The following is a 26604-nucleotide window of genomic DNA, read 5'->3' on the forward strand; positions in this document are numbered from 1 at the left end:
ATTCTGATGCTCAAATAGTTTCGATCCTCCATTGTATTTGATGTCGCCATTTCTTTCGCTAAATGATATTTTCCCTACTAAAAACATTAAAAACTTTTAAGCGAGGGGGGAACAGTATTACAGTATTTCGCTTCATTTCAAATCATTTTCACTCTGGGGGAAAAAAAAATTGAGTGGGTGAACGAACAAATTAAATTCATCTTTGCTGTAATTGCTTATTAGTAGTTCATAAGTTCATAAATCTAGCGAGGTCCTTTGAGGAATTTGGTGTCATTTTTCAGGGAGACTCCTTGAAATAGTCAAACTTTCACACCAGACTTGATGGTGCCTTCAACTCAAAAGGTCGGACTTCCTGTTCAATTTTGGGCATGACATTTTTCTGAGTCCTTTAATTATTATAATGATTATTATTATTATATATATATTTTTAACCAACTTTCCCCTTCTGAAAGTGTTTTTGGGAGGTTGCGTCAGGGACCCCGACATACACGGGGCTGCAAAAATTGGTGTATTTCGGTGATGTTGAGGCTCAATTTGGAATAATAAAAACTGCAATTCAAAGAAGTTATGAAATATAAAAGGTATTCTTGTCTTGTGTTAGAAGATATGTATCATGCTCCAATGGATGAAACCAACTCCAGCTCAGTCTGAAGTTAGGTAAGAAAAAGATCCCCTGATGCACCAAAAATTTGGAGTGTCCACTGGAATGTTCCCTTGAGCAAGGCACTGAATCCTTGTGTGTGTATGAATGTCTGTGCACACAAAACGGCATGTGTGTGTCAGACTGATGATGGGGTAGGGGGGGGTGGTAGGAGGGGATGCGTGGGGGGTCGGGTGCGTATCGCCAGAGGTGCTCCGCGAGCCCATCTGCTCGCTCTCGACCGACGACGATTGCCGGAGAGAAAAGATGGCGCACCAAAACTGCCCAGGGATCGTCTAGCTCTCTTTCTCGCTCTCTCGCCCGCCGTCAATGCAGCAGCGGCTCCTTCAGCAGAATGTAATGAGTCACGTCCAAGGGAGGATGCGGAAAGATGGAGACGGAGGGGAAGCAGGTGATCACGGAGGGTTTTTTTTTTTTTTTTTTTAGGGGGGGGGCAGATACTGCTCCTGGCAAATTGTTCATCTGTCCTCCATCTGGATGCTTCTGCCTTGTTGCTCTCACCACGAAATGGCCACACAGACTCGTCCCGTCTTTTCTTCTTCTTGTCGAACGGCGGCGACCTTTCACAAGCCTCGACTGGCGGTGGCCTTCATCTTGAGGACCCACTCGCCTCCTGAGTTGCTGTTGTACAAATCCAGTAGATGCGTCTCTGGGTCCAGCCGGTGCTCACCTAAACACACGCAGGCAAATTTTTTTTTTTTTTATTACTGAAAACCTTTAACGTACATATGTACAATCAAAGCAGATACATAAAATCGGTGTGAAAAGTCTTCAACGGCAATTTTTTCTTTGTGCATTCCAACACAGAGGCTGAGAGCAAGCGTCTAATTGCGCTAACCAGTGGCCAAGTTGCTCTCACGCAAGAGTGTCTCAATGGATGGAGGAGGGAACAGTTTTCGGCCATTTTGAGAGCACACGTCTATGTGGGAATACTGCAAATTATTCTTATAGAAATCACATTTATGATATTGGCACGTATGTACGTTTGTGACATCACAGTCAGGATGGCCGAGCGGTCTGAGGCCTTCCGTTCATGTCGCAGTCTCCCCTGGAGGCGTGGGTTCGAATCACACTCCTGACAAAAATGTTTGAGGACCCATACCTGACAGACGTGAGTTCATATCTCACTGGGGCCTCTAGGCCCCAAAAACTGGGCCAAATCAAATCTCTGATGTTACGCTGTTTCTTTCAGAACTTTTAATTGAGTGACAATGTCAAAAATAAAAAAATCATTCTTCATCTTTGCTAAAGAACAACTACACTCGTGTACTGAGAATTGTCCCAATCTGCACTTGTATGGAAAGTAATTTAGTGCCACCAGGATTTGAATTTGAAATGCAACTGGAAACAGGATCTGAATTTAAAATGTAATGTAATTGCTACAATTCGCTGTGTAAAATTCACCGTCTGTGGCACCAGGCAGGGATACTTCAGAACCGAACAGCCAGCCAATCCCGTTATGCTTTCTTAGTCACGTGACATCACCTGACCTGAAGTAACCCCGCCTGGTGGCACAGTCGGTGAATTTCAGACGGCAAATTGTAGCGAGTTGAATTTCAGACAGTGAATTGTAGCAACTATTGAAAATGCTCACTTAGCATTTCAAATTCCAATCCTGTTTTCCGTCGCATTTCAACTTCAAATCCTGCTGGCACTAATTTACATCCATACACTTGCGGCTAACGTTAAACCTGTTCAATATTTGCGATGACAAATCCGCTCGAGTACGCCACAAACTGCAGTCAGCGCAAATATGCAGATTATTATTATTATTATTATTCCCCCCGTTGTGCTGGGTTGTGGTCTCTTACATGTTGAAAATGCAGACGTTTAACAGGGTAGGTGTCCCCAATGTTGTAGTTTTGTGATTCGTGCACGTGGACATCGGATGACATACTCAAGACATACAAACGGTGCAAAAGATCGGATCAGAAACTTACCGATGTTCCCTCCCACTTCGTACAGGGCGCACTCCGAATAGGACATGGAGCCGTTCCTGCGAAGAGAAACCTCAGGCGTTTCTATGACATCATCAAAGCTCTGGATGGTCTTAGACCTCAACATACTCGAGACTTTTCGGGGTCAAGGGATTTGAGTGTAACCAGAACCCAACTAAAGTGTTGTGTTTCCATGTTCCTCACCTGTGGAATAAACATCCCGAAAAGCGGCCAGCTGCTCAAACTCCGTGTACATTTAAATCTCAGCTGGGAATTGTTCAATGTTTTTTCGTATATCAAGGATATTGTTAATCTTTTATAGTTTTGCCTTCATTTTGAGATTTTAAAAGTCAAATCAGTGGCCCCTGACGCATGTTGAATTAAAAAAAAAAAATGCTAAAATGGAAGACTGGGTGTGTACGAGTTGCATCAGTGGTTGGTATCGGTGCGCTGAATAAAAAAGGCTCGGATCAGTACTCGGCCGTCCCTATCCTTGAACAAGCAAAGAAATCGTGATTAAGAAGATAAAATCATAACGAATAAAAAATGACAAAACACAGAATACAAGTTAACATCTCATGCACTGCCAGTCGTCCACGTTAACGGATATTTAAACTCTGAAGCCGTCAATGGCAGTAAATGTTTTGCAGACGAGAAAAAAAAAGACTGAGTAAATCCTTCTCGCTAGTAGTTGGCGTCACACATTGCAGCGATTTGGTATCAATGAATCATCATTTGCGTCAGAAGGAAACAAAAGCTCTACTGTACGCTCACAATTACATGCGACTGTGCTACGCTTGTCAATGCTTGTGCTGGTATCAGTATGAAAGAAGTTGTCCCAAAAACTGCTACAGATTAATTTGCCCTTTTGCAATAATGGTGCTGTTATAAATAATCCCGTCTTGCCTTGTATTACTTTACTACTACAGTCGTAGTTAGTTAGGTAATGACCTTCGCCGTTGGGTCTTCCCAGTTTCAGGGCTGAGGATGAACTGCTGGTAAAACTGGGTCAGCAGGTCAGAAGCCAGCGAGTCCGAATGGATCTGGAAGTCCATGGAGCCGCTCACCTGATCCCCGATGTGGATCTTCACCGTGCGGCGTGGCTGCAAGGAGGAGGATCACATTAAAAACAAAATTTTGATTCACAAACGTTCGTTCGGTTCTGCGATAATAATTTGAACATCAGATTGCTAAGACTGTAAAGTACGCGAGAGGTACGGATTGAGCCCTGCTGTGTCCTAAAATGGTTCGGAACTGACAGTAGATTTGCCCAAAAAAGGAGTATATCGATGTCAGTGATGCCGACTCCGTAAGGGTTAAAGTATAATAATAATATAATGAGATGAAAGATGAAGTCATTGAATCAATGATGTCACAGTGGTCAATTTTTTTGTGCCACAGACCTGGTTTGGTCGTAACCGAGAGAACAAGATCCCGGATACAAGCGGCCGAAATAGGTTTCCTCCGCAGGGTGTCCGGGCTCTCCCTTAGAGATAGTGTGAGAAGCTCGGTCATCCGGGAGGGGCTCAGTGTCGAGCCGCTGCTCCTCTGCATTGAGAGGAGCCAGATGAGGTGGCTGGGGCATCTGATTCGGATGCTTCCCAGAGGTGTTCCGGGGATGTCCCACTGGAAAGAGACCCCAGGGACGACCCAGGACATGGCGGAGAGACTATGTCTCTCGGCTGGCTTGGGAAGGCCTGGGGATCCCTCCGGAAGAGCTGGAAGAAGTGGCTGGGGAAAGGGAAGTCTTGGTATCCCCGCTGAAGCTACTTCCCCCGTGACCTGACCCGGAAAAGCGGTAGAAAATGGATGGATGGATGGATGGATGGATGGATGGAGACCTGGTTCACTTAAGGACACGCAATCGAAATAGCTGAAGCTAGCAAGGCTAACAGCTATCATCACGCGCCACCAGTTCATTTTTGTGCTCTTCACAGATATGTAGATGTACAAAAAGCCTGGGTTGCCAGACATTTTGCTGCTCCACGGTGAGCTATAGTTCCGAGACAGCAATAAATTGGCAAAGTGGATCCCAAATACATCATTCGTGATTAGTTTGCTTCAAGCTTCAGACATCGATGTGAAATTGTAAAGTCAAGTTGGCGCCTATTTGAATAATCAATTGCACACAAAACAGGAAATAGGTGAGCTTTTCGTAAAACAACAGATTCTAAAAACAAAAAAATAGGATAGAGGCAGAGCCGCGAACGGCAAACCGTTCGGGCGTTCACAGTTTTGGTAAACGCTAACCTCTGAGGTATTTTTGTCAGGTTTTTCCTTGCTGTCTGTGTGAATCTTCCTCAGAAAGTTCTTGAAGCGCCGATCGTAAAACTGGTAGCGCCGGTTGCTGTTCTCGTTCAGCTTCCGCACCTGGTTCATGACAAAATTTGGAATCTGTGGGGAGAATGCGGGACGACATCAAGCTCAGCTCACAAACAACTAAACAGGAACAAGGGCCGGCGCCCACCGTCCAAAGCAGGTCCTGGTAGCGGATGAGGAGCCTCATGACGTCGGCGGCCTTCTCCACCTGCCCCTTCTCGGCCCCCTCGGTCAAGGTGCTGGGCACGGCCTTGTGGAGGAACAGGTTGGGAGCCATGATGGTTGCCACGGCCCACAGGTTCATCCTGTTCCTCTTCTCCCGGGACACCACCTTGCTGAGGAACTCCAGGAGGGCCTGAGCGACAGACACCCAAAAAAAATGCACAGATGAAGCATCTGTAAGGATCTTTGACTTTTAGAGAGCTTAAAAAAAAAGACACTGAATGATCCCTCATGTTGAAGACTCAAATTGGTGAGGTGCACGCGGACCACGAGACAGCCCAATCAGCACTCGTGACAACTTAATGTACGTGGTGCTTTGTTCAGCTCAATTTTCAGAGGGGAAACATTTGGATCACGCTTGGACCGGTACGGAAAGATTTTCTTTAAGGTTTGACAGGTGCATTCCACTTCATCCCAAAAGGTGTTTGATTAGGTTTTTCCACGCCAGACTCGGAGAGTACGGCTTTTATAGACCTGCTGAGTGCACAGAAACACAAGAAAGTGGACCTTCACGCTAAAGTTCAAACTGGAAGTGAACATGAGTCCAAAATCGGGGTCTACTCAAGATGCTGCACGGGGAACTTGAGGATGGCGACCCCAAGTGGACAATATTTATCCCAGCATCTCACCTCAGATGTAATTTAATTATGCAAAATGAACTGTGACTGCGGTGGGCTCATCTGGTAAAGCGTTGGCCTCACAGTTCTGAGGACCGGGTTCAATCCCAGCCCCGCCTGTGTGGAGTTTGCATGTTCTCCCCATGACTGCATGGGTTTCCTTCGGGCATTCCCATTTCCTCCCATATCCCAAAAAACATGCAACACTAATTGGACACTCTAAATTGCCCCTAGGTGTGATTGTGAGTTCATCTGTTTGTCTCAATGTGCCCTGCGATTGGCTGGCAACCACGTCAGGGTGTACCCCACCTCCGGCTTATTGACAGCTGGGATAGGCTCCAGCACTCCCCGCGACCCTCGTGAGGATAAGTGTCAAGGAAAATGGATGGATGGATGATCTGTGACTGCTGTACTTACCCGTTTTTCATTCCACGGTCTATATGAATACGGCTACGCTTACGTAAAAATTCTGGTTGCGTTGCTAGCATAGAAAACGAACGCCATCCTAAACCGAGGAAGCGAGCTAACCCCGTATCTAATCCAAGGTGGCGCCAATGATGGCAAGAGGAGCAACATTTGTGCACATCATCATCAACGCTTCCAGTTATGGAACGAAGCTGAACGTCAAATTCACACGATGAAGCAAATGGTTAGCAGCCAAGGAACCAAAACAGATGGCGATGAGCTGCAGAAGGGCAGGTGGGGGTGGGGGTGGGGGGTCGGCCGCTCATGCTCTGCAGGTGCACCACCACGCCCCCATTTGATCCTCTGAAGGGGACCTCCACTTAGCCACTTCACAGATTTGACTACAGAAGTGAGCGTCGGGCTCAGGGTGAAATTTACCCACACGCTGGCCCATTTGCATTATAAAAGACGGAACCGGCGTTGCAAGCCGGGCGGACAAAGGCTGAGCGCGCGCCGCCCACTTTCACCGCTGACAGCTTAGTCGCCTTGTTTGTGTTACTACTGCAGTCGCACAATTGGCTGGTTTATATCATTTGAGAGCAGTTGCCAGGCAACCGCTGGAACTTCAAGGAGCCTCGGCAGAAAAGGAACCCATTACTCCCAAAACACTGGATTAGAACTAAACGTGCATTTGTACATGTGTTCCATGCAATGTTCCCTCTAAGCTGCGCAACTGCGCATTTGCGCACTTGTCGCACACGCTCAGCACAGAGGAAAACAGATCCAGCGCAGTGAACTACAGGCTGATGTCTTTATTTTATTTTACTTTTTTCACACTGCCTCTCACAAAGAGCTGCTGCTCGGCCGCACTGGGCCACACACCTGACACCACGCCCCTCCATTTTAAAGGGTTACACTCATAATTACAAACACCGGGAGTATGTGAATAATCAAAGAAAAAGCGGTGAAACTGGACAAGATTTTCTCTTTTTTCGAGTAAAAAAGGTCTGGTCTGAAGCCAAAGTAGAAAGTGCAGGATGAGATGGTGTATAATGTTAAAATTCCACCTTGCCACAGCCGGATCGAGGATGAAAGCACAGACGATACAGTGGGCAAAAAGCTAATTCTGTATTTTAAATATAGGAGGCAACATAACATTAACCTGAAGACTGTTTGGGAGCATCATTCACTTTCAACATTTATTCCGAAAGATATTCTGCAAGCAATAATTTAGTTTTACACCACGAAAAACAGACGGGGTTATCGTTGTGGGTTAAATAAAAAAAATTAAATAAAGTTGGAAGCGGCATTTGAAATTTATAGTTAATGGTTGGCTTGGTATGTATTTGTATTGTAATGTATTTTGTTGACATTTTCAGTTTACGTTTGCAAAAACACAAAATTGTTCTGCTGGGAATGTAATCTGAGCCATGTAACTTCAATGGATGACACTGATCTGACCACGGTGCATACGTCTGATGTTGCTCACAGTGGTCAAAGACGCGTCAAAAATTAAAGGGAACATTGGTTCCATGTTATGTGTGTGTGTGTACCTTCAGCGTGTTCCTGTTGGGCTCAGGCAGCAGCAGAATGAGGAGATTCAACATGTGAAGTTTCTGCTTCAGCTCTGTGACGTCTGGTGAAGCCACAAAAGAAAAACATGAGACTGGTTGAAGACACACACACACACGCATGTGCATACACTCATTTCCGCTGTGTTGTGGAAGAGTAATGGGATGTCTCAAGATAGATTGCGTGGTGACGGGGGGAGGGGGGAGGTCATTAACTTTGTTAGCTTATGTCTGTGCTGCGCTCACTTGTGTTGTTTATCTCGGCGTGCCAACCTCCATCATGTGCAATCCATCAGATTCATATTGATTCTTGTTGTATTCAAATAGATGAAACCCACTCTTGTGACATCCATCCATCCATTTTCTTTTGCCGCATATCCTCACGAGGGTCGCGGGGAGTTCTGGAGCCTAACCCAGCTGTCGACGGGCAGGAGGCAGGCGGCCGGGGTACACCCTGAACTGGTTGCCAGCCAATCGCAGGGCACATGGAGACAGACAACAGCCTCACTCACAATCACACCTGGGGGCAATTTAGAGTGTCCAATGAATGTTGCGTGTTTTTGGGGTGTGGGAGGACACCAGAGTAGCTGGAGGAAACCCACGCAGGCAGGTTGGGAATTGAACCCAGGACCTCAGAACTGTGAGGCCAAAGCTTTACCAGTTGATCCACCGTACCACCTCTTCAATCTTGGTGTTTCTCTGTAGGATTTCCACCCCCACCCCACTCACTCACTCAGAAGAAAATAAGTGAAGCGTTTCTCCTCCTGACCTCTGACGGCGCTGAAGGTGTTGAGGTACTCGGCGGTGAGCAGAGGCGCCGGGAGCTCTCGGATGAATTTCTTGAGGAGCGCAGCGGCGTCATTGGGGCTGACTTCCTCCCACTTGATGTGACCCGTGTAGAAGTTGGCCTCCAGGTTCTGCTGCAGCAACTGAGGGCGGAGAACAACTTTTACAGCACTTTCACGGGTTATTGACATATTATTGAATATAAGAGACGACCAAAACAAGTCCTATTAAATGGCACAAGGGCAAAATGTCCTGCTTCGTATGTATGAACGGCAATATTTTTATGGGAATCATTACATAACATCCATTTGTGACCTCGTAAGTCCAGTAACTATTAGAATGAAAAATTTTACAATAGGAATAAAAAAAAAAACAATATGATGGCAACTGAGCATGTCACCTTTTACAGCGTGATCAGATATTAGCTATGCTCTGATGTAAACTACATAGGTAAGAACCCTCATTTTTTCCTGAACTGGAAACAAAAAAAAAAAAAAGGGAGGAGGAGGCCTTGCAATGCATTTGGCAAATTGTTTCCTGTTGAGCTAAATGACGCCCTCTGCTGGCAGTTCGGCGTGCAATTTGTTTTTTGTTTTTTTGTTTGCCCTAAAAATTGAAGCTGCACTTGGAACAAAGGTTTTAGGTTTAGAACGTGACACATATATGACATTTAGGGGCATTTAACTGGGAAAGAAATCAAAACCCGTCATTCGGTTTGGCTCTGGATGCTCTCATTTGTCAAACCTTGATTCTGGACAGAGATCCCGGAACCCGCAGGATGCCCTCGGAATCCACTCCCTTCTTCTCCAGGAATGTCAAAAGCTGAAAGAAAGATGGCAGAGCGGAGAGCGATTCGGACATCAGCGACATTGAGATGGGCGCCGCCACCGCGTTCACGCTCTGGCGTCCTACATGTCCGACATGACACGTGTGACGCAAAATCAAAAGAACACAAACCCAAAAGGCAGGTAAGGATTCATTCACATAAATAAATAAATTCTATGTGTAACGCAAAAGTTCCACCCATTTTAACCATTTACTAATACTAAGTGGCAAATTATTTAAAGAAAATATAATCAACAAAAGGTCATTTTATCAAAACTATATCATAAATACTCATGAAATAAAAAGCCTTTAATGTGCTGTCCATACAACAAAATGATGAGTGCTTCTCCACAAGGTGCATGCATAAATAAAATAAAATAGAATAAAAATAAAAGAACATCTGGAGTAAAAACAACATAAAATAATTACATGAAGCCACAGTTATTGCTAAAATAAATCAATAAATAAATGCGCATAGTGTATTTTCTAGTCTTATGCTCCCTGTCCAGGCTTTGGTAGATTATTAATTGGCAAAAGTATTATACCTTGCAATTATCATGACAGTCTTTATTTAAAAAAAAACACTTATGGGTTTTGCCACAGCAGTGCATTCTGGGAATTGTACTGCACGCGCAACCCTCGAGTTCTGGTAAGAGCCCAAAAAAACAAAAAACAAAGTCAAACTGCCCAGGCCCCAAAAAACACAGAGAAAAATATAATAATTCCAAGGAGGACTGTTTGTGGTAGAATTAAATTCGGCAAAAGTACTTCAGAACCTCTGAAAAGGGTCCAAAACCGCCATGTCTAAAAAAGCCCATTTGTGTAAATTTGACTTGCAAGGACACAAATGGACCTGCGATTGTCTGGCAACTAGCTCAGGGTGTTCCCCGCCTCCTGGTCTATGACAGCTGCGACCCTCGTGAGGACAAGCGGCTCAGAAAATGCCTGGCCGGTCACAAACGGAGTCGACAACACGCCGCCACGAGACGCGTTTTTCCTTACCTCCTGCAGGAGGAGAGGAGTGGTCGCCGCCGCCTTCACTTTCTGGTCGTTCTCCAGCAGCGTCGCCAGCGGCACGCCGAACAACGGGCTCTCTGATCATAAAAAAAATAAATAAACAAAAACATATTCACCTCTTCTTTAGTTTTCACGTCATCTGGTCTAATTCTGTCAACAGTGCTGCATTGTGAAGCTCGGATGTCGTGGATTCATTGTTTACAATGAAGTCGCGTTGAGGCTAATTGGCGTGGAAACGCTGCGAGGAAGCAGAAGAACCACATTGTTCTGTTCCGGTTTTATTGGCACGCTGACAAAAGACGAGACAATGAGAGGCCGGTTGGACCGCGGTGTCTCTCTAAATCTTCCACACATTGAGTGCGCGTGTGCTGTGTGAGAGAGAGAGAGAGAGAGAAAGATAAAACGCCATACCGGGCATTTTTCTCTTGGCCGTCTTGTGCCGCTTCACCTCCAGGCCGATGAGGTCGCACAGCGCCGTCATGTCGATGAGCGCCAACTGCCGCACTTTCTTCATGTCGGCGTGAGACAGGTCTTGAATTCGAGTGATTCCCAGGCGGCACTTGGGGCAGACCACCCGCTGGCGGCGAGACAATCGGGTTGAAGAGCGAGAGTGGGAAGCGGAAAAAAAGAAAAGAAAACAAAGCGAAACAAAAACAAAATGAACCAGGAGGAAAGGTTAGACAAAGTAAAGGTCGCAAGGGCTGTTTATTGCATTATCGCGGATGAAGAGATCATTCCGACGTGTGCTGATGTGCGACAAACGACCTCAAAAATAGAAAAGCGCTTATTTGCTAGAATGTACCGGATGTTATTATGCAGTAATAAAGTTAGAATGACCGCACGTAGTTTTACACCATTCATCCATCCATGAGCTTTGCCGCTTATCCTCACAAAGGTCGCGGGGAGTGCTGGATTCTATCCCAGCTGTCGACGGGCAGGAGGCAGGTGGGGTACACCCTGAACTGGTCGCCGGGCAATCGCAGGGCACATAGGGACAAACAGCCGCACTCACAATCACACCTAGGGGCAATTTAAGAGTGTCCAATTAACGTTGCGTGTTTTTTGGGGATGTGGGAGGAAACGGAGTGCCCACCCGAAGAAAACCCACGCAGGCACGGGGAGAACATGCAAACGCCGCACAGGCGTGTCCGGGATTGAACCCGGGATCTCAGAACTGTGAGGCCGACTCTTTACCAGCTGCCGCCACAGCTTTACACCACAAATATATAAAAAAACCACCCAAAACATTAACTGGTTCATTGAGCACCTTAGTCGAGACCCTGTGCTGGTGAACAAAATGTAAACGTTAACTTATGATAGTGACTATTTGACTTGACGTGTGGCCTTACATTGAACCCAAAACGCACAAGTAAAAATAGAAAGTACACACACGCACAGACACACACTTCAGTTGACAACAGAGTTGCAGAAAGTGCACACCCATAATCAGACGTGATTTGACCGAATGAAAAAATGGCAGAAAAAAAGCCCCGGTTTGGTTCTGAAAGCATGATCAAAGGATGATCACCAATTTTAACCTTCCAAGTTTTATAAATTGTAACATGAATGAAATATATCTATTACATCTATAAATAAATGCCATTCTGTTTTCAAAATGGACACAATATGTTCCATTATTTAGGCGCATACCTTTAGCTCAAAAAATTTCAAATACTAAATTGAAGATTTGCATCATGGCATGCAAGCGTGCTTTCATACCGTGTATATCGTATCCACTCAATAACTTTTTAATTTCTTGTTTTAGTAAATGATTGAAACGCATGAATTTGACAACAATTGTTAACGCCAAGTAAATAATCCATAATAATACATTTTTATAGGTAATTGCTTCTGGACTGTCGCCGTCTGCAACTGGGATTTAGTTGTTGGCCTTGGGTTGACATCTTAATGCAGCAGCAACGGAAAAGTTCATTGTCGTTGCTTTCTGTTTGGCGTGTTTTTATCGTTTTGCGTGGACTTCCAATGCCTTGAAACCTCTTGATCCATAATCAATAGTATCCTGCACAATGCTTTACCCGGTCGATCAATTTTGCGAATGAAGTCGATTAACAGGGTGGCAACTTCCTTCTTTCCAACTGTACCGACGATTTCTCATTCTATCCAATCCCATCGGAACTTATTTTTGACATATCGATCAATTTCTTTCACTCGAGAGGCCGCCAACGTGTTGGCTTGTAAATGGCCCCGTGAACCGACACGTGTACAACGAGCGTTTTCATTGGTCAGGAGCAACACATTCGACCAATCAACAGACTCGTACCTTATCTTCCACCTCGCTTCCAAAAGTTGGACCGGAAAATGAACGGGTGTGGATTCTGGGACGGGTTACGGTCGGAATATTGCAGAAATACGGCTTCTTTTTTTTTTGGTTTTGTTTTTGAAAAACAAACGGAGATCGATCACAAGTGCCGATTGAAGGGAAGCGGCGGGTCGGATGCTCACCGGCAAGGTGGCGTCCTCCCTCCTTCGCTGGATGCTGTTCTGAGTCAGCTTGGCCTGTTTGAGGAAGATGGCGGCTTGATCGCAGTAAGCCACGTCGGTGAAGAAGAATTCCTCCTTGGGAGCTGGCCCGGGGACACAAATTCACACATGCACGCGTCAACGTATGTTGCGAAAGCGACATCAGAACAAAATAGGTTTCAGATTAGATGTGACGTTTTTTTAAATATTCGTCTGATTCACCTGAGAGCGGCGTTTTGGAGACTGACGTCATGCTGTTCTGGGCGAGTTCTCCGCTGTGCTGAGACTCAGGCAGACCCTGCGGAAAGCGAAAGTATTGATCGGTACGACTCCAGGCGGCACGGCGCCTCAGCGGTCAGCGCGCGCGCGCTCCTCGGACGATCCTAATGCCGACAAGCGCGAGAGAAAACGGACGCAACGGCTTCATCCGGTGCGTTCTCGGATGAAAAGCCGAAGCCGAACTGGACTCCGGCAGCCGCGCTCGCGTGAGGAAAACGTTGACGAGATTGTGCAAAAATTGCGCCGTACCCTACACGTGTTCCGCCTGGAGCAGCAGTTGTAAATATCGCCACAGGGAATACAAGGAAGCCTTTTATTCGTGCCGTACTGCAACGGTCGGACAAGGACAAGAATCACAAGAAAAGCGCACGTCGCTCCCCCGCGGAAAGGCAGGACAAAGTGTGACCTTTGCTTTTCTTGTCCGATTAGCTGCAGACCGCATGCATGCTAGCGCAGGTGGGCTCTCTTCAGGGGGCCGACGAGGTATGCCGTTTTTGTATCCTAAATGTACAGACTCCGTGACCCTTGTGAGGATAAGCGGCTTGGAAAATGGATGGATACATTTGGTGATCCCGGTGGAATACTAGTTTGTCTTAGCCAGTAAAAATGATTTTGCAATAAGCTACAAGTGTAAGAAAATGTTGGTCACATGCACGCTTTGTTAATACTGGAGGTAATTTTTCCATTCAAATGTTTCGTATCGGCGGCACAGTGGCGCAGCTGTAAAGCGTCGGCCTCACAGTTCTGAGGTCCCGGGTTCAATCCCGGCCCCGCCTGTGCGGCGTTTGCATGTTCTCCTCGTGCCTGCGTGGCTTTTCTCCGGGTGCTCCGGTTTCCTCCCACATCCCAAAAACATGCAACATTAATTGGACACTCAAAATTGCCCATAGGTGCGATTGTGAGTGCGGCTGTTTGTCTCGATGTGCCCTGCAACCGGTTGAGGGTGTACCCCGCCTCCTGCCTGTTGTCAGCTGGGATAGGCTCAAGCGCTCCCTTGTGAGGATAAGTGGCAAAGAAAATGGATGGATGGATATTTATCGCATTAGTGGACGCTACTGACGGGCTACGCCGCATTTCTACTCCCTACAAATTCGGGTGATGTTGCCGCCACAGAAACCGAGGACCCCGCTGTACTCCATTTTCGCAAGAGGGCGGCCTCCGTAGACGCCTGATCAAATGTTGGCACTTCCTTTTGTGCACTAGTAGCCGGCAGCGCCATTGGGTTGACCAAGACTGGTAATACCATGTTTGACAATAGACACGATTACCACAACACACACGCCCTGCGCGGCACACCTGCCGTCCGTAAACCTCACGCTTGATCAGGATTTGTTCCGAACGCAAGCAAAGGAAAATCTGAAGATTTTGTTCCTTGCTGGAGGTGTTGAAAGAAAGCTAGTTAAAAAAAATGTATCACCGTTGCCCGTAATGTGCACAGGCTACCCTCTTTAATCACAAGACTTTATAATAAACATGGAACGCGCGCTGTATGAGATTCCTCCGAACAATCAGAAACGATTAGCGCGAGGCTCACCTGATGGATGGGCGTGGCAAAGATGTCGCGTACGTGGCGCGGCGCCGGTTTGTTCCGCTTGCGCAGGGACATTGTGTAGGAATCCACCCTGCGCTGGACCGCCTCGGCCTGCGTCCGGGTCAGCGTGGACAGCAGGACGGCGTTGTCCGCATCCTCGCCGCCCTCGCCGATGAGGTTGGAGAGGCCGGCGTCGGCCAGCCACTGCTCCTCCTGCTCCCCTTCTAGACACGCAAGAATCAAAATTAAGCTTGTGGCATTAAAAAAAAAAAAAAAAAAATGATATTTTGGACCGCAACAGGGATGTAGAACGTAAGGCCTGTGCGCCTCAAAAATGGATCGACACATTCTCAGATTAGTGAGTGACGCCGCGACTTACAAGTTGAATTGGTTTCTTGACTGAGCTCATAACGCAGAACATTTGAAACTTTTGCATCATAGGCTTGTAAATAGCTGCCGTTTTGGATTGCACGTCTATGGCATTTCGCACTGTGGGTCAGCATTACGCCGGCAGACTTTTGCAAGGCAAAGTTTTTGGGTTTGGTTAGACACAGTTCAGAGGTCCCGGGTTATATCCCAGACCCGCCTGTGTGGAGTTTGCATGTTCTCGCCGTGCCTGCGTGGGTTTTCTCCGGGTGGGCACTCCGGTTTCCTCCCACATCCCAAAACACGCAACATTAACTGGACACCCTAAATTGTCCATAGGTGGGATTGTATTTGTCTCCATGTGCCCTGCCATTGGCTGGCAACCAGTTCAGGGTGTAGCCCGCGTCCCGCGTGTTGACACGTGGGATAGACTCCAGCACTCCCACGACCCTCATGAGGATAAGCAGCATTTGTCTACATTTGTGCTGGTTCTGACCTCCAGCTTGTCACTTGTGGGTCCCTCGCATGTTTTTTTTTTTTTTTTTAACTCCTTCACGATGCATCCAGGCTTGCGTATGCCCATAAAAGGCTCCCCACACCTCATGTTATGGATTACAATATTCATTTCAAAATATTAGAAACCGAGAGCTAGTACTAGCTTTGTTGGTAGGCAATACATTTTTATGGATTCTATTCCCCATATTTTAATGTATTTTTACCTTGCACTTTTCTATGCACCGCTGTCCTATCTCGTTGTACGATTAATAACGACAATAAATGACATTCAAATTCAGGTTCAGTTGCCACCAATACATTTCGACAAAACTCCTTCCTGGAAGAAATTTAAAAAAAAATAATAATAAATCCCTTGTGGTGTCGCTCTTTCGAATATACACGATTTGAAGATGTAGATTTTATGATATCGATACGTCCTGTCGGCCTTTAAGATTTTACACAAAGGCGGTCATGTGACCATGCGTCATGTGGCTCGACAAAGCCAAATGTAGCTCCATGTGGACTTCTTATTCCCGATTGATGGAATAAAGGGAGGATGGGGGGGGGTCTCTAGTTAACATAACATCAATGAGGTCTGATGACAGGGCAGAGTGAGATCGGTGGGTCAGGAGAAGGCAAGAAAACGGCAAATGGCGTGCAAATATTACACACCCCACCTCGCCGTTGGGTGTGTGTCGTCATGGTAATGTCCCTCTCCTCTGAAACCTGATATGTTGCCATGGCAAAAAGCCACTCGAGTGGCCATTAGCCGCCCTACCTTCCGACTGTCTGGAATCCCTCCGGGTGGCGTCGAGGTCCGCGAGGCCGCCCCCCAGCCGAATGGTCTCCACCTCGTTCCAGAAAGAGTCCAAGCAGAGTTTGTCGGGATGCTGCTCCTGGTCCTGGGAGGGGGGCGAGGGCGAAGTGCGTGCGCCGTGCTCAGCGGCGGCCTGGTCCTGCGGGCTGGCCCAGGGCTCCGCGCTCATCTCGGTGGGGCTGGGATCTCTGGCGCAGACATACACACACGGGAAGAAATCACAGGCGTGCATGCAAACAAAAGCAGGCGCGCGGGGACGCGGGCCGGCCGGGGGACGAGCGGGGGGGACCGCGGAAGACGCAGGATGGAGAGACAAAAGGACCGAGGAGGGAGAGGAGATGTGCCGAGGGGAGGGGGGGAAGATTTCTATTGTTCTTGCGCAATCCGGCGCCGAGGCCGAGTAGCACCACTAGATGTCGCTGTAGGAACGTCAACTCGCCCACCTCCCCGTTTGAGGACTCACGTGGCACAGAAGTTCAATTCCTGAGGTCCCAGATTAGCCAAGTGCACCACATCAACATTTGGGAACAATCGACGTCGCACAATATCGTCTTTCTCGCGTGGGACTCAAACGGGTGCAACGAAGCCGCGATTTGGGACATCAAAAACTAAAGGTCAGAAATGCGCAGAATCAAACAGTTTATCCATCCATTTTCTTAGCCCCTTGTCCTCACAAGGGACGCGGGGAGTGCTGGAGCCTATCCCAGGTGTTAACGGGCAGGAGGTGGGGTACACACCCTGAACTGGTCGCCAGCCAATTGCAGGGCACGTGGAGACGGACAACAGTCGCACTCCCAATCACACCTCGGGGCAATTTAGAGTGTCCAATTAATGTTGCATGTTTTTGGAATGTGGGAGGAAACCCACGCAGACACGGGGAGAACATGCAAACTCCACACGCCCGTGTCGGGGATTGAACCCGTGACCTCTGAACTGTGAGGCCAGCGCTTTACCAGCTGCCCCACCGTGCTGCCACCAAATGTATTTGTATTAAAAAAAAACTTTTCCATCCAATACGTTTTAGGGAACAAAGTTTTTAAGGCCACATATGTCTTGACATTTACATAGATGTCGTCAAATCGTATATAAAGCAAGGATCCACTCATGGGGAACATTGAAAAATGTTTTGCGAGAGATTATATGTTCTGAGGGAAATTGTTAAAAAAAAAAATGGCACTATGAAGAAAAATGTATTTTTGTGTGTGGAGTGCAGTTTTCAATGGGTTAGTTGAAATGGAGCATCAAAATTAGATGATTTAAAAAAACTGTCTGGAAGAGGAAATGTTGTTTTAGGGGTGTGACCATATATATATATTTTTTTTTTTGTAACGATAGATTGTTAATAGAATTGTAGGACACACTTTTTTAATTGAACTGGCGAAACAATTCTGCTTACAAAACCATCAAAGGAATCTAAAGATATTTCTACTTGTCTTAATTTATTTTGTTCATCAAATCTTGGATTTGGCCTTCGAATAAATTTCATTTGACCTGAATATTAGACTACAGTTTTTTTTTTCTTTGCCGCTCATCCTCACGAGGTTCGCGGGGAGTGCTGGAGCCTATCCCAGCTGTCAACGGGGAGGAGGCAGGGTACACGGGGGGTATCCGGAGTTTTTTTTCTCCATTAACCTATTATTAAGTATAGTGCTAATGGTTAAAACGTGTGTCGTGTTGAAGTTGCCAACAATAATACAAAACAAACAAACTACATTCCTACAGTTAAATTTTGGTTATCGTGATTTGAGAACCAGCGCGGCGAAACGTGGCATCGAGCCATGACAGATACAGGACGTGACCACGTGAGTGACCCCACCCGCTCGCTGGCCCCGTCACATTCCGCCAGGCACAAACTAGAACACCGAGCGCGAGACCGGCAACTTTTTTTATTTTTTTTTCCACCTGCCATCACAAAGTTCTTGACGAGCCTTTCAAAACAAAAGACAAATTCCACATCGTACCAACAAAGAAATGCAACAAAATGTACCAGAAAACACTGACTTCACTGTACCGAGTATCGACTTTTAATAAGCGTGCAGGTAGTAAATTAATTTCAGCAATGAAGACAACAACAAGCAAGGAGCAGCAATGTTCTCTCTCTCTCTCTCTCTCTCTCTCTCTCTTTTTGTCTCTCTCTCTCTCTCTCTCAATCATGAACTGCTTGACTGATCACGCTTTTATTGCACTTGCGGGAAACAAAAAGTGCCAAACTGCCGATTTCCTGCCGATTAATCCACACTTTCCGTCACCCGCTGCACAAAATACTGTCATTTGTCAGGGTGCAAAAATAAAAATGTGAGAAAATTTGAGATTTTACATTTATTTCGTTTGCAAAAAGTTCTAAACTGCCAATTTCGTGCTGATTGTCAACACCGCCTCAATCGCTGCAGATTATAAAAAAGTGGAGTAACTTGCTAAACAGTGAAAACAAACAAAAAAAAAGAACCTGTCAGAAGTGATTTTTTTTAATGTTTTTATACTTTTGAAAGTGGGAAAAACTAATTGAACGCCGATCCAAACCATCCCAGTCCAGCGCTCTTTACGCCCGTCGTACATTTTCTAACTGCGGCGTCACCTCACAACGAGCTCAATGGAGAAAACGCAACGTCGTCCCCCCCCCCCCCCCGATTAAATTCCGGCAAGTCGGCTTTTTTTTTTTTTTCCCCAGAGGGCCTACCTGGATTTCTTCTTTTGCGAGGACGACTTGATGTTTCGGATCCTCATCGGTTTCTGTGCAGGACGCAGCCTGATATTGTTCCAGCGCGTGAACTGCATGGTGGGCCCGAGCGCCCGGGTCACCATGACCTCCTCCCTGCCTCCCATGTCGACGGCGCCAAAGGAATCCAGGAATTCGAAGACAGTCCCGCTCGGAACCGAGCCCGACAACACAACATGCGAGCGTGTTAAATTGCTGTGCCTGAATGGTGACGGGAAGTTTTGGAGCCGAGAGCGAGGCGAGAATGCGGCATGGGAGGGGCGCCTGATCATTTTCACCTGACCTCTCCCGCCCGCGTTGAAGCAACACGCCTCTTTCGCCGTCACTTGAAAGGACAGCAATTGTGAAACTTTGCCGAGTTTACACGAGAACAAGCAGCCCGTCATTTGGGAGATGAATTTTGGGACTGCTCGCTTGTTATGAACATATTTGTGAGGCCTTGGGAAAATATACAGCTAGCTTAGCGTCCAACAATTAGCCTTGTAGAATGCGTTAGCGCGTGTTGCACCTGGACGGACTCAGTGTTCCTTGTTCTCATTGTGTACATTGTTCTACTTGCGCTTTAGTCAATTATTCTTATTTAGAACAACGAGCCTTGTTATCAGGCTTCAGCCACATCAAAGCACGAGCTTGCCGACTCCTCAATAATAGCTCATGAAATGCGCGGAAAACAAAACAAAACAAAACATGATCTCATTTGTGAATCGGTTGCTAACAGCCATTCACGGGCGCATACCTGACGGTTTAGCTCCTCCTCTCGCATACCCGAACGTGAGCAACAGGTAGACGCGGTTTGTCTGACAGGAAGGAGGCGTGTCGTGCAAAAAAAAAAAAAAAAAAAAAAAGACAAGGCAGAAAAGCTTCGCGCCCGCCCGTTGCTCAAGCGCAACTGGTCTGGCGGCGTAGGCCGCGGGCCACGCGGCGAAGCCCCCTCGGCCAAATCGCTGCCGTCATCGCTTTTTGTTCGGCCGTGGATGTAAAATACATAAATGAAAATACAATAATATTCAAAAGGGTTCCATCACAACAACAGAAGAGCAATATATATATATGTAAAAAATCTGCCTCTTCAAAAATGTACGACAGATTTTTCATTCACCTCTCGTGTACTGATCTCATTACAGCAGATTGTGTATCGTGTGTACCTGTACAGTATTTGGCATGACGTGGCCGAGTGTGCCGCAATACCAGGCAAACAATTCAAGCAATGCGATGTCTCGCCGTGAGACTTCCACTGAAACCTGCAGTGCAGCTTTTGGAGAACAGCGGATCTGTTTTTCACTTCAGGTGAACCGAGAGTGCAAAGACCAAACCAAACGTGATCCCAAGAGGAAAGAATCATTTTGTTCTGATTCTGTTCAGATCAAATTTTCAACACACTTAGCATTAACTGTCCAGGTTTTGAGTTACATTTGAAGTCATGCAAATGTTTAAAAAACAAAATAAAATATTCAGTCTTAAAATCAAGAACAAATATGTAATGGTATCATTTGGATCAATCTTAGAGCTCACTGAAGTCACGTGACTGGCCGTATTGCCGGTCAAACAAAGCTATGTTCAATGCCAAGTCTGGTTGGAGACGACACGAAAATACGTCTCATAGCACGACGCCCAGAGTCATTTAGAAGGTGAAAATAAACGACGGTACTTGGAAAAATTAGATAAACTCGGCATAGAGGACCCATATTTAATGTCGAAGTTGATGTGTTCGCCGATAAGAAATTGGACCGTGAATTGGCTTCCGCTTGTCTTCGACGCGTGGATCAAGTGAGTAAGTCGTCGAGATTTACACCCAAGAGTTTGAAAGGGTAGAAAAGTCTGGACGTACACGAATACTTCGTTGCTGGATCCGTTCTCGTCAGGAATAAATCCCACATTGTGACGGTTTTGACGGCTCGTGAACGCGGAAGCGTGTTCGGCCACACTTTAACCTTTGCTGAAATCCAATCCATTCATCTTTTCAGCTAGTATTCAAAACAAATATCAATATTTAAATAAATGACCCCCGGTTTTACACAAACTCACATTCATTAACTATGATTGGGGAAAAAAAAAAAAGAGGACGGGGAGTCGGCTCCTCTGTACACGGAAGCGTATTGCTGCCACACGTTAAACTTCTCTGCGACAGACTTTTTTTTTTTAAATGCGCATTGTTCTCAAATGAGTCAATTCGGCATTATAAATACTTTTTGGTAATTTGAGATTAAGAATAAATCCTATCTGAAATGAAGCGATCGCTACACAGTCGTGTGTATTTTGGCGGGGCGCCATCCATCACATTTAATTGCCAAAATCCATCCATCTTTTTTCTTCTTTTCTGCTGGTATTCAATAGAATGATCTCTTTGAATATAAAACAGGTCTCGGGTATTGTAAATATTCTCTTCCGGTTCAATGTCGAGCAGCTCTGTTTGACCGGCAATATGGCGCCGTGAAAACGGTGACGTCACGTGCACCAGCTCTATACAGTAATCCTTACATATTCGCAGTTCAATATTCACAAATGTAGCTATTTGTGTTTTTTTTTTTTTTTTTAAATCTGGAAGCTATACTGCTTAAAAATTCACCTATTCGCTTATTTTTGACTTGTTTTGAGACAACCAACAATGTGGCCAAAGCCCAGTCCAGTAAATTGGGAAGTACTACAGTAATTTAATTTATCAAGGAAGTACAGCGGTGCATCGAAATATAACAGTAGGATTCCGAATTGTACAAGTTGCACTGTAGACTCAGACGAAGAAGACATTTTTTGGACAAATTAGCTAACAATTGTTCATGCCAACAACAGTGACTACTACTAAATGTGAAATTGAATTTGAAACACGGAGGAAACTCAAACTGCTTAGAGACAAAACGTGGATAAAATTTCAAAACTGGTTTCTATTGTCTGGGGGGCCGTCATGATGGCAGGAATAACACAAAGTCAGGCCAACTCGGCAACGTCAAGGGATACAATAAGCCGCTGGAAAAAAAAATACAAAAATAAAAAGCTATAATCCTCGTGGAGGAATTCCGCCGCAAGCTTCTTAACTTCTCAACAATGTAGCAAGGCACGCACGCACGCTCGATCGAGCGTGGATTGACGAGGATTTGCAGACTGATATGAAAAATGTGGTTTGAATCAGAACCAGCAAATATCCAGAGCGGCAAGTGAACGAAAGGGGGAACCGCCGCGCCAGCAAATCTGCCCACGTAGCGGCGTCGCTCGGACGCGGACCGCCAAAGCGGATCCTACCTGGCCTTGGCCCGCCCGACGCCCCGGCCCGAGAGCAGGAGCGTGGCCACCGAGCCTCCGATCCTCCGCGGCATGCTGCTGATGGTCGACGTGGTGGTCCCCTACCCCCACCCGCACCCCGGACCCCCCGACCGGGAGGAAGAAGCAGCCGCCTGCCGCTGGCAAGCTGCTTCCTCGCAATCTCTCGTCAGCGCGCAAACATCACTTGAACGAGGACGGCCTGGCCGCTTCCACGTGCGTCGCATCCTGGAGCAGGAAAAAGGGGGGGCGGGGGCGGGGGCTGCTGCGATGCTAAAAGGGCCACCTGCGCTACGTTAGCCGACATGTTTCGTGTCCGCAGAGACTCATTACATGGAATGGTTGACTCAACACCGATGTCAAGAAACCGCACCGGACCTCGGCGGGTCACGTCATCTAAGTCGTCCTCACGGTGGCGATGTCACTCATTCACAGCAAAAACAAAATGGTGGCTCAAAGACAAACCCTCAAATAAACTCATCCCCGTTCTTAGAAAAATAATATATAGTACGGAGGAGCAGCTGTAGAGCGTTGGCCTCACAGTTCTGAGGATCGGGGTTCAAATCCCGGCCCTGCCTGTGTGGAGTTTGGATGCTCTCCCCGTGCCTGTGTGGGTTTTCTCCGGGTTTGCACTCCGGTTTCCTCCCACATCGCAAAAACATGCAACGTTAACTGGACACTCTAAATTGTCCCTAGGTGTGATTGTCAGTGCGACTGTTGTCCGTCTCCCATGTGCCCTCTGATTGGCTGGCGACCAGTTCAGGGTGTAACCCCGCCTCCTGCCCTTTGTCAGCTGGGATAGGCTCCAGTACTCCCTGTGACCCTCGTGAGGATAAGCGGCAAAGAAAATGGCTGGATGGCTGGATAGATATTCTCGATCAAAAAAGTCAAATAATAATAATAATAAAACTATACATCAAATACAAGACACGTTAGTACTGAAATATTAGAAATACAGGAAGTTCTAGATTAAAATATATATATATATATATTGAATATTGAAAATGCGGCATGGTGGGGCTCCCACATTCTGAAAACATCCAACATTAATTGGACACTCTAAATTGCCCCTAGGTGTGACTGTCTCTACGTGCCCTGCGATTGGCTGGCGACCAGTTCAGGGTGTACCCTGCCTCCTGCTTGATGACAGCTGGGATAGGCTCTAGCACTCCTGCAACCCTTGTGAGGATAAGCGGCTCAGAACAAGTGCCCTGGTTGACTGGCAATAGAAAAATGGATGGACGAATGCAAAAATGGATTCAAAATTGCCCCTGTAATATGCTTAAAAGGTTCACATTCATATGTGGGGACAAGAAAAGTGTGACATTACTCTTAGAAAACTTGAATGTAAACCTGCACGGTTTCACAGATCATTTGTGACACTCCAGCGTCCGAAATCCCCCCGCAGTTGTTCTCGAAGTGGTCCAATCTCCGTCAGGAGCTTTGGAAGCGATTACAAGCGAGGATTAAACTTTGAAACTGGCTAAGAAACGCAAACGCACGTTAGCTAGCGCGGCTCAGGGCATATAAATAACACCGAAAACAAAACAACGATTGCGCACAAAAACGTGGGAGGTTCGAACGTGACGTCAGCTAAAAATCTCTTCGGACTTCAGATCAGCGAGCGTCGAAAGGATTAAGCCTAAGCGTGGTTTTCTTTTCTTTTTTTTTTTTGTCGAGCCAGGGTGATGGAGGACCATCGTAGGAAATGGAAAATCATTCAAATGTGGCAAAAGTGGTTCATCTATTTTATTTTGTACATACTCCAAAATGTGAAAGGAAGACCGGGTTTGAAGGTTGACGTGGCGAGCAGAAGGATCAGGACGGTCATCGTCGAGAGCGCGACGCCGCAGACGCGCCGCCGACTCGTCACCTCGACGGACTTTGCATCTAACCGGATCAAACGGGGATTAACGCAAACACGAGGATCTGTTTGGGGGATTTGGCCTTCCCCACCAGCTCGTTTGTCATCTTTTCGCCACGATGCTAAACAATCGTTCGCCGCCAAGATTCCTGATCGACGAGACCTCGAGGCGCCAAATCCAATTCCTCCGCTCTCTTCCTGGGAGAGCAAACCCGATAGGACGAGACGGCCGCTCAAGTCGAGACCGGGTACAGGCCAACGGGAGGAGAGAGCGCTCCGGGGGGGCCGTGACCCCGCAGACGGCGGGAGCAGGAAAGTGGAGCGCGGCGAGAAAAGGAGAGGAAATAGATAAGGGGGAGGGCTGGGGTGGGAGATAATGCCAAAAATTGTGCGACTGAGCATTTTGCCCACCTACATTCCACTCTGTCAAAAGGTCACACCGGCTGCACTTCAGCATGAAAACAAAATCCTGCGTCGTCATTTTCACGTTTCAGATCGCGGCGTTTATTTTTTTTTTTTCAAAAATTTGCTTGGTTTAACTATGCCGTTTCACATGTCCACTGAGACATTTATGAAATAGTTGACTGCAACAGAGACAGCAGAGAAGCGGACGCCGGTAGTCTTCTTCTTCTTTTCCTTTCGGCTTGTCCTGATCGCCACAGCGTGTCATCTTTTTCCATCTTAGCCTGTCTCGTGCATCCTCCTGTCCAACACCCAAACTGTCCTCATGTCCTCCCTCACGACATCCAACAACCTTTTCTTTGATCTTCGTCTCGCTCTCTTCCCTGGTAGCTCCATCCTTAGGATCTTCCTACCAATTTCCACACTCGCTCGCCTCTGGACATGTCCAAACCATCCAGGTCTGCTTTCTCTCTCGGACCTTGTCTCCAAAACGTCCAACTTTGGCTGTCTCTCTAATGAGCTCATTTCTAATCCAATCCAACCTGTTCACACCGAGCGAGAACCTCAACATCTTCATTTCTGCCACCTCCCAGTTCTACTTCCTGTTGTCTCTTCAGGGCAACAGTCTCTAATCCCTCCATCATGGCTGACCTCACCACTGTTTTATAGACTTTGCCCGTCATCCTAGGGGATACTCTTCTGTCACATAGAACACCAGACACCTTCCGCCAATTGTTCCACCCCACTTGGACCCGTTTCTTCACTTCCTGACCACACTCTCCGTTGCTCTGGATTGTCGACCCCAAGTATTTGAAGTCATCCACCCTCGCCATCTCTTCTCCCTGGAGCTTCAATCTCCCCCCTCCGCCCCTCTCCTTCACGCACATATACTCTGTTTTACTTCGGCCAATCTTCATTCCTCTCCTTCCCAGTGCGTGCCTCCATCTTTCTAACTGTTCCTCCGCCTGTTCCTTGCCTTCACTGCAGATCACAATATCATCTGCGAAGATCATGGTCCGAGGGGATTCCAGTCTAACCTCATCTGTCGGCCTATCCATTACTACCGCAAACAGGAGGGGGCTCAGCGCGGATCCTTGATGCACTCCCACCTCCACCTTAAACTCTTCTGTCACACCTCACCGCTATTCTGCTACCCTCATACATGTCCTGAACTCCGCTCACATATTTCTCCGCCACGCCAGACATGCGCATGCAGTACCACAGTTCCTCTCTTGGATAGATATTATATATATTATATTATATACAGATATTTGCCGTAGCAAAAAACACAAACTCTTGCAAGCACAAAATCTGGTGTTGATGTTAAAAATCGGTACTTGAAGTGAAAAGTCAGCCACTGATCAAGAAAATGAAATTCGCAAGTCACGCCGGCAACAAATTGCTCAAGGATGTAAAAAGTTTGCGAGTTTGGTACACAATAAACAGGGTGTTGTTGCACACAAAGTGAAAACGCTCCGTCAAAAAAACGACAACGACATGGGCGTTCTCACTGATCATTAAGGGCCTCATTCGTGCGGGCTCATTAAGTGACTTTGAAACTGGTTCGGGGAACAAGTCAGACAAATCTTTAATTATCAGCGTGGCTTCAACCCAAATGGCGCCACATTGATTTAAAAAAAACAACAACAACACCACGACACACGCATTTCCGAGTATGCTTCGTAAATAGCTACACTCATGAAATGTCCAGCACGGGTGATGCGGTCGAGACGTGAAAAATGTCGCTAAAAACAGAATTTGCAAATCCTTTTCCAAATATAATGACTTGCAAATCCTCAATTACTACAAAGACAAAATATTTCACGTTCAAAGTGATGAACGTGATTTCTTCCGGGTAATTATTCGCTCATTATCAAAAAAAAAAAAAAGACCCGTTTGGAATGTTCTGCAGCTCAGCAGGTTAATGGGAACCAGGTGAGGCCGTTGTTTACAACCACGGGGCGAGGTTCGCCACGGTTCCATCGGCGAATACGCCGACAGTTTCTCAGGAATTCGGGAGTTTCGTCATAATTGAGCGAGC

The 26604-nt window shown here is 46.6% G+C and overlaps 1 protein-coding gene and 1 long non-coding RNA gene across 13 annotated transcripts in view; one reads left to right on the forward strand and one right to left on the reverse strand.

Annotated features, from left to right (window-relative positions):
• The window catches only part of LOC133507778 (uncharacterized), a 39035-nt gene extending 19832 nt beyond the window's left edge, over positions 1 to 19203 (forward strand). For 3 of the 11 annotated variants that reach the window (XR_009796893.1, XR_009796891.1, XR_009796892.1), the window contains one exon: positions 7721 to 7912. This is a non-coding gene — a long non-coding RNA (uncharacterized LOC133507778). Of the gene's footprint in view, positions 1 to 2626; positions 3538 to 7720; positions 7913 to 8437; positions 8537 to 9277; positions 9487 to 10183; positions 10385 to 18997 lie in introns of those variants that run through there. The other 8 variants (XR_009796894.1, XR_009796896.1, XR_009796898.1 and 5 more) reach the window with 6 other exon arrangements.
• Positions 1088 to 22416, reverse strand: LOC133507773 (rho GTPase-activating protein 40). Of its 2 annotated transcripts, none has more exons than XM_061833188.1 (15): positions 22280 to 22416; positions 16291 to 16517; positions 14655 to 14875; positions 13064 to 13139; positions 12824 to 12945; positions 10772 to 10937; positions 10346 to 10437; positions 9263 to 9340; positions 8502 to 8661; positions 7715 to 7797; positions 5066 to 5272; positions 4849 to 4992; positions 3550 to 3701; positions 2602 to 2657; positions 1088 to 1331 (listed from the first exon to the last, which is right to left on the reverse strand). In XM_061833188.1, the coding sequence occupies exons 1-15, from the start codon at positions 22351 to 22353 to the stop codon at positions 1225 to 1227; spliced, it is 1965 nt and encodes a 654-aa protein (XP_061689172.1). In that variant the 5' UTR covers positions 22354 to 22416; the 3' UTR covers positions 1088 to 1224. The 2 variants fall into 2 exon arrangements, with proteins under 2 accessions (XP_061689172.1, XP_061689171.1); XM_061833187.1 differs by lacking the exon at positions 22280 to 22416 and adding an exon at positions 19007 to 19431.
• Positions 22417 to 26604: the final 4188 nt, after the last annotated feature.

Source organism: Syngnathoides biaculeatus, chromosome 10, assembly GCF_019802595.1.
Source record: "Syngnathoides biaculeatus isolate LvHL_M chromosome 10, ASM1980259v1, whole genome shotgun sequence".
Taxonomy (NCBI): Eukaryota; Metazoa; Chordata; class Actinopteri; order Syngnathiformes; family Syngnathidae; genus Syngnathoides; species Syngnathoides biaculeatus.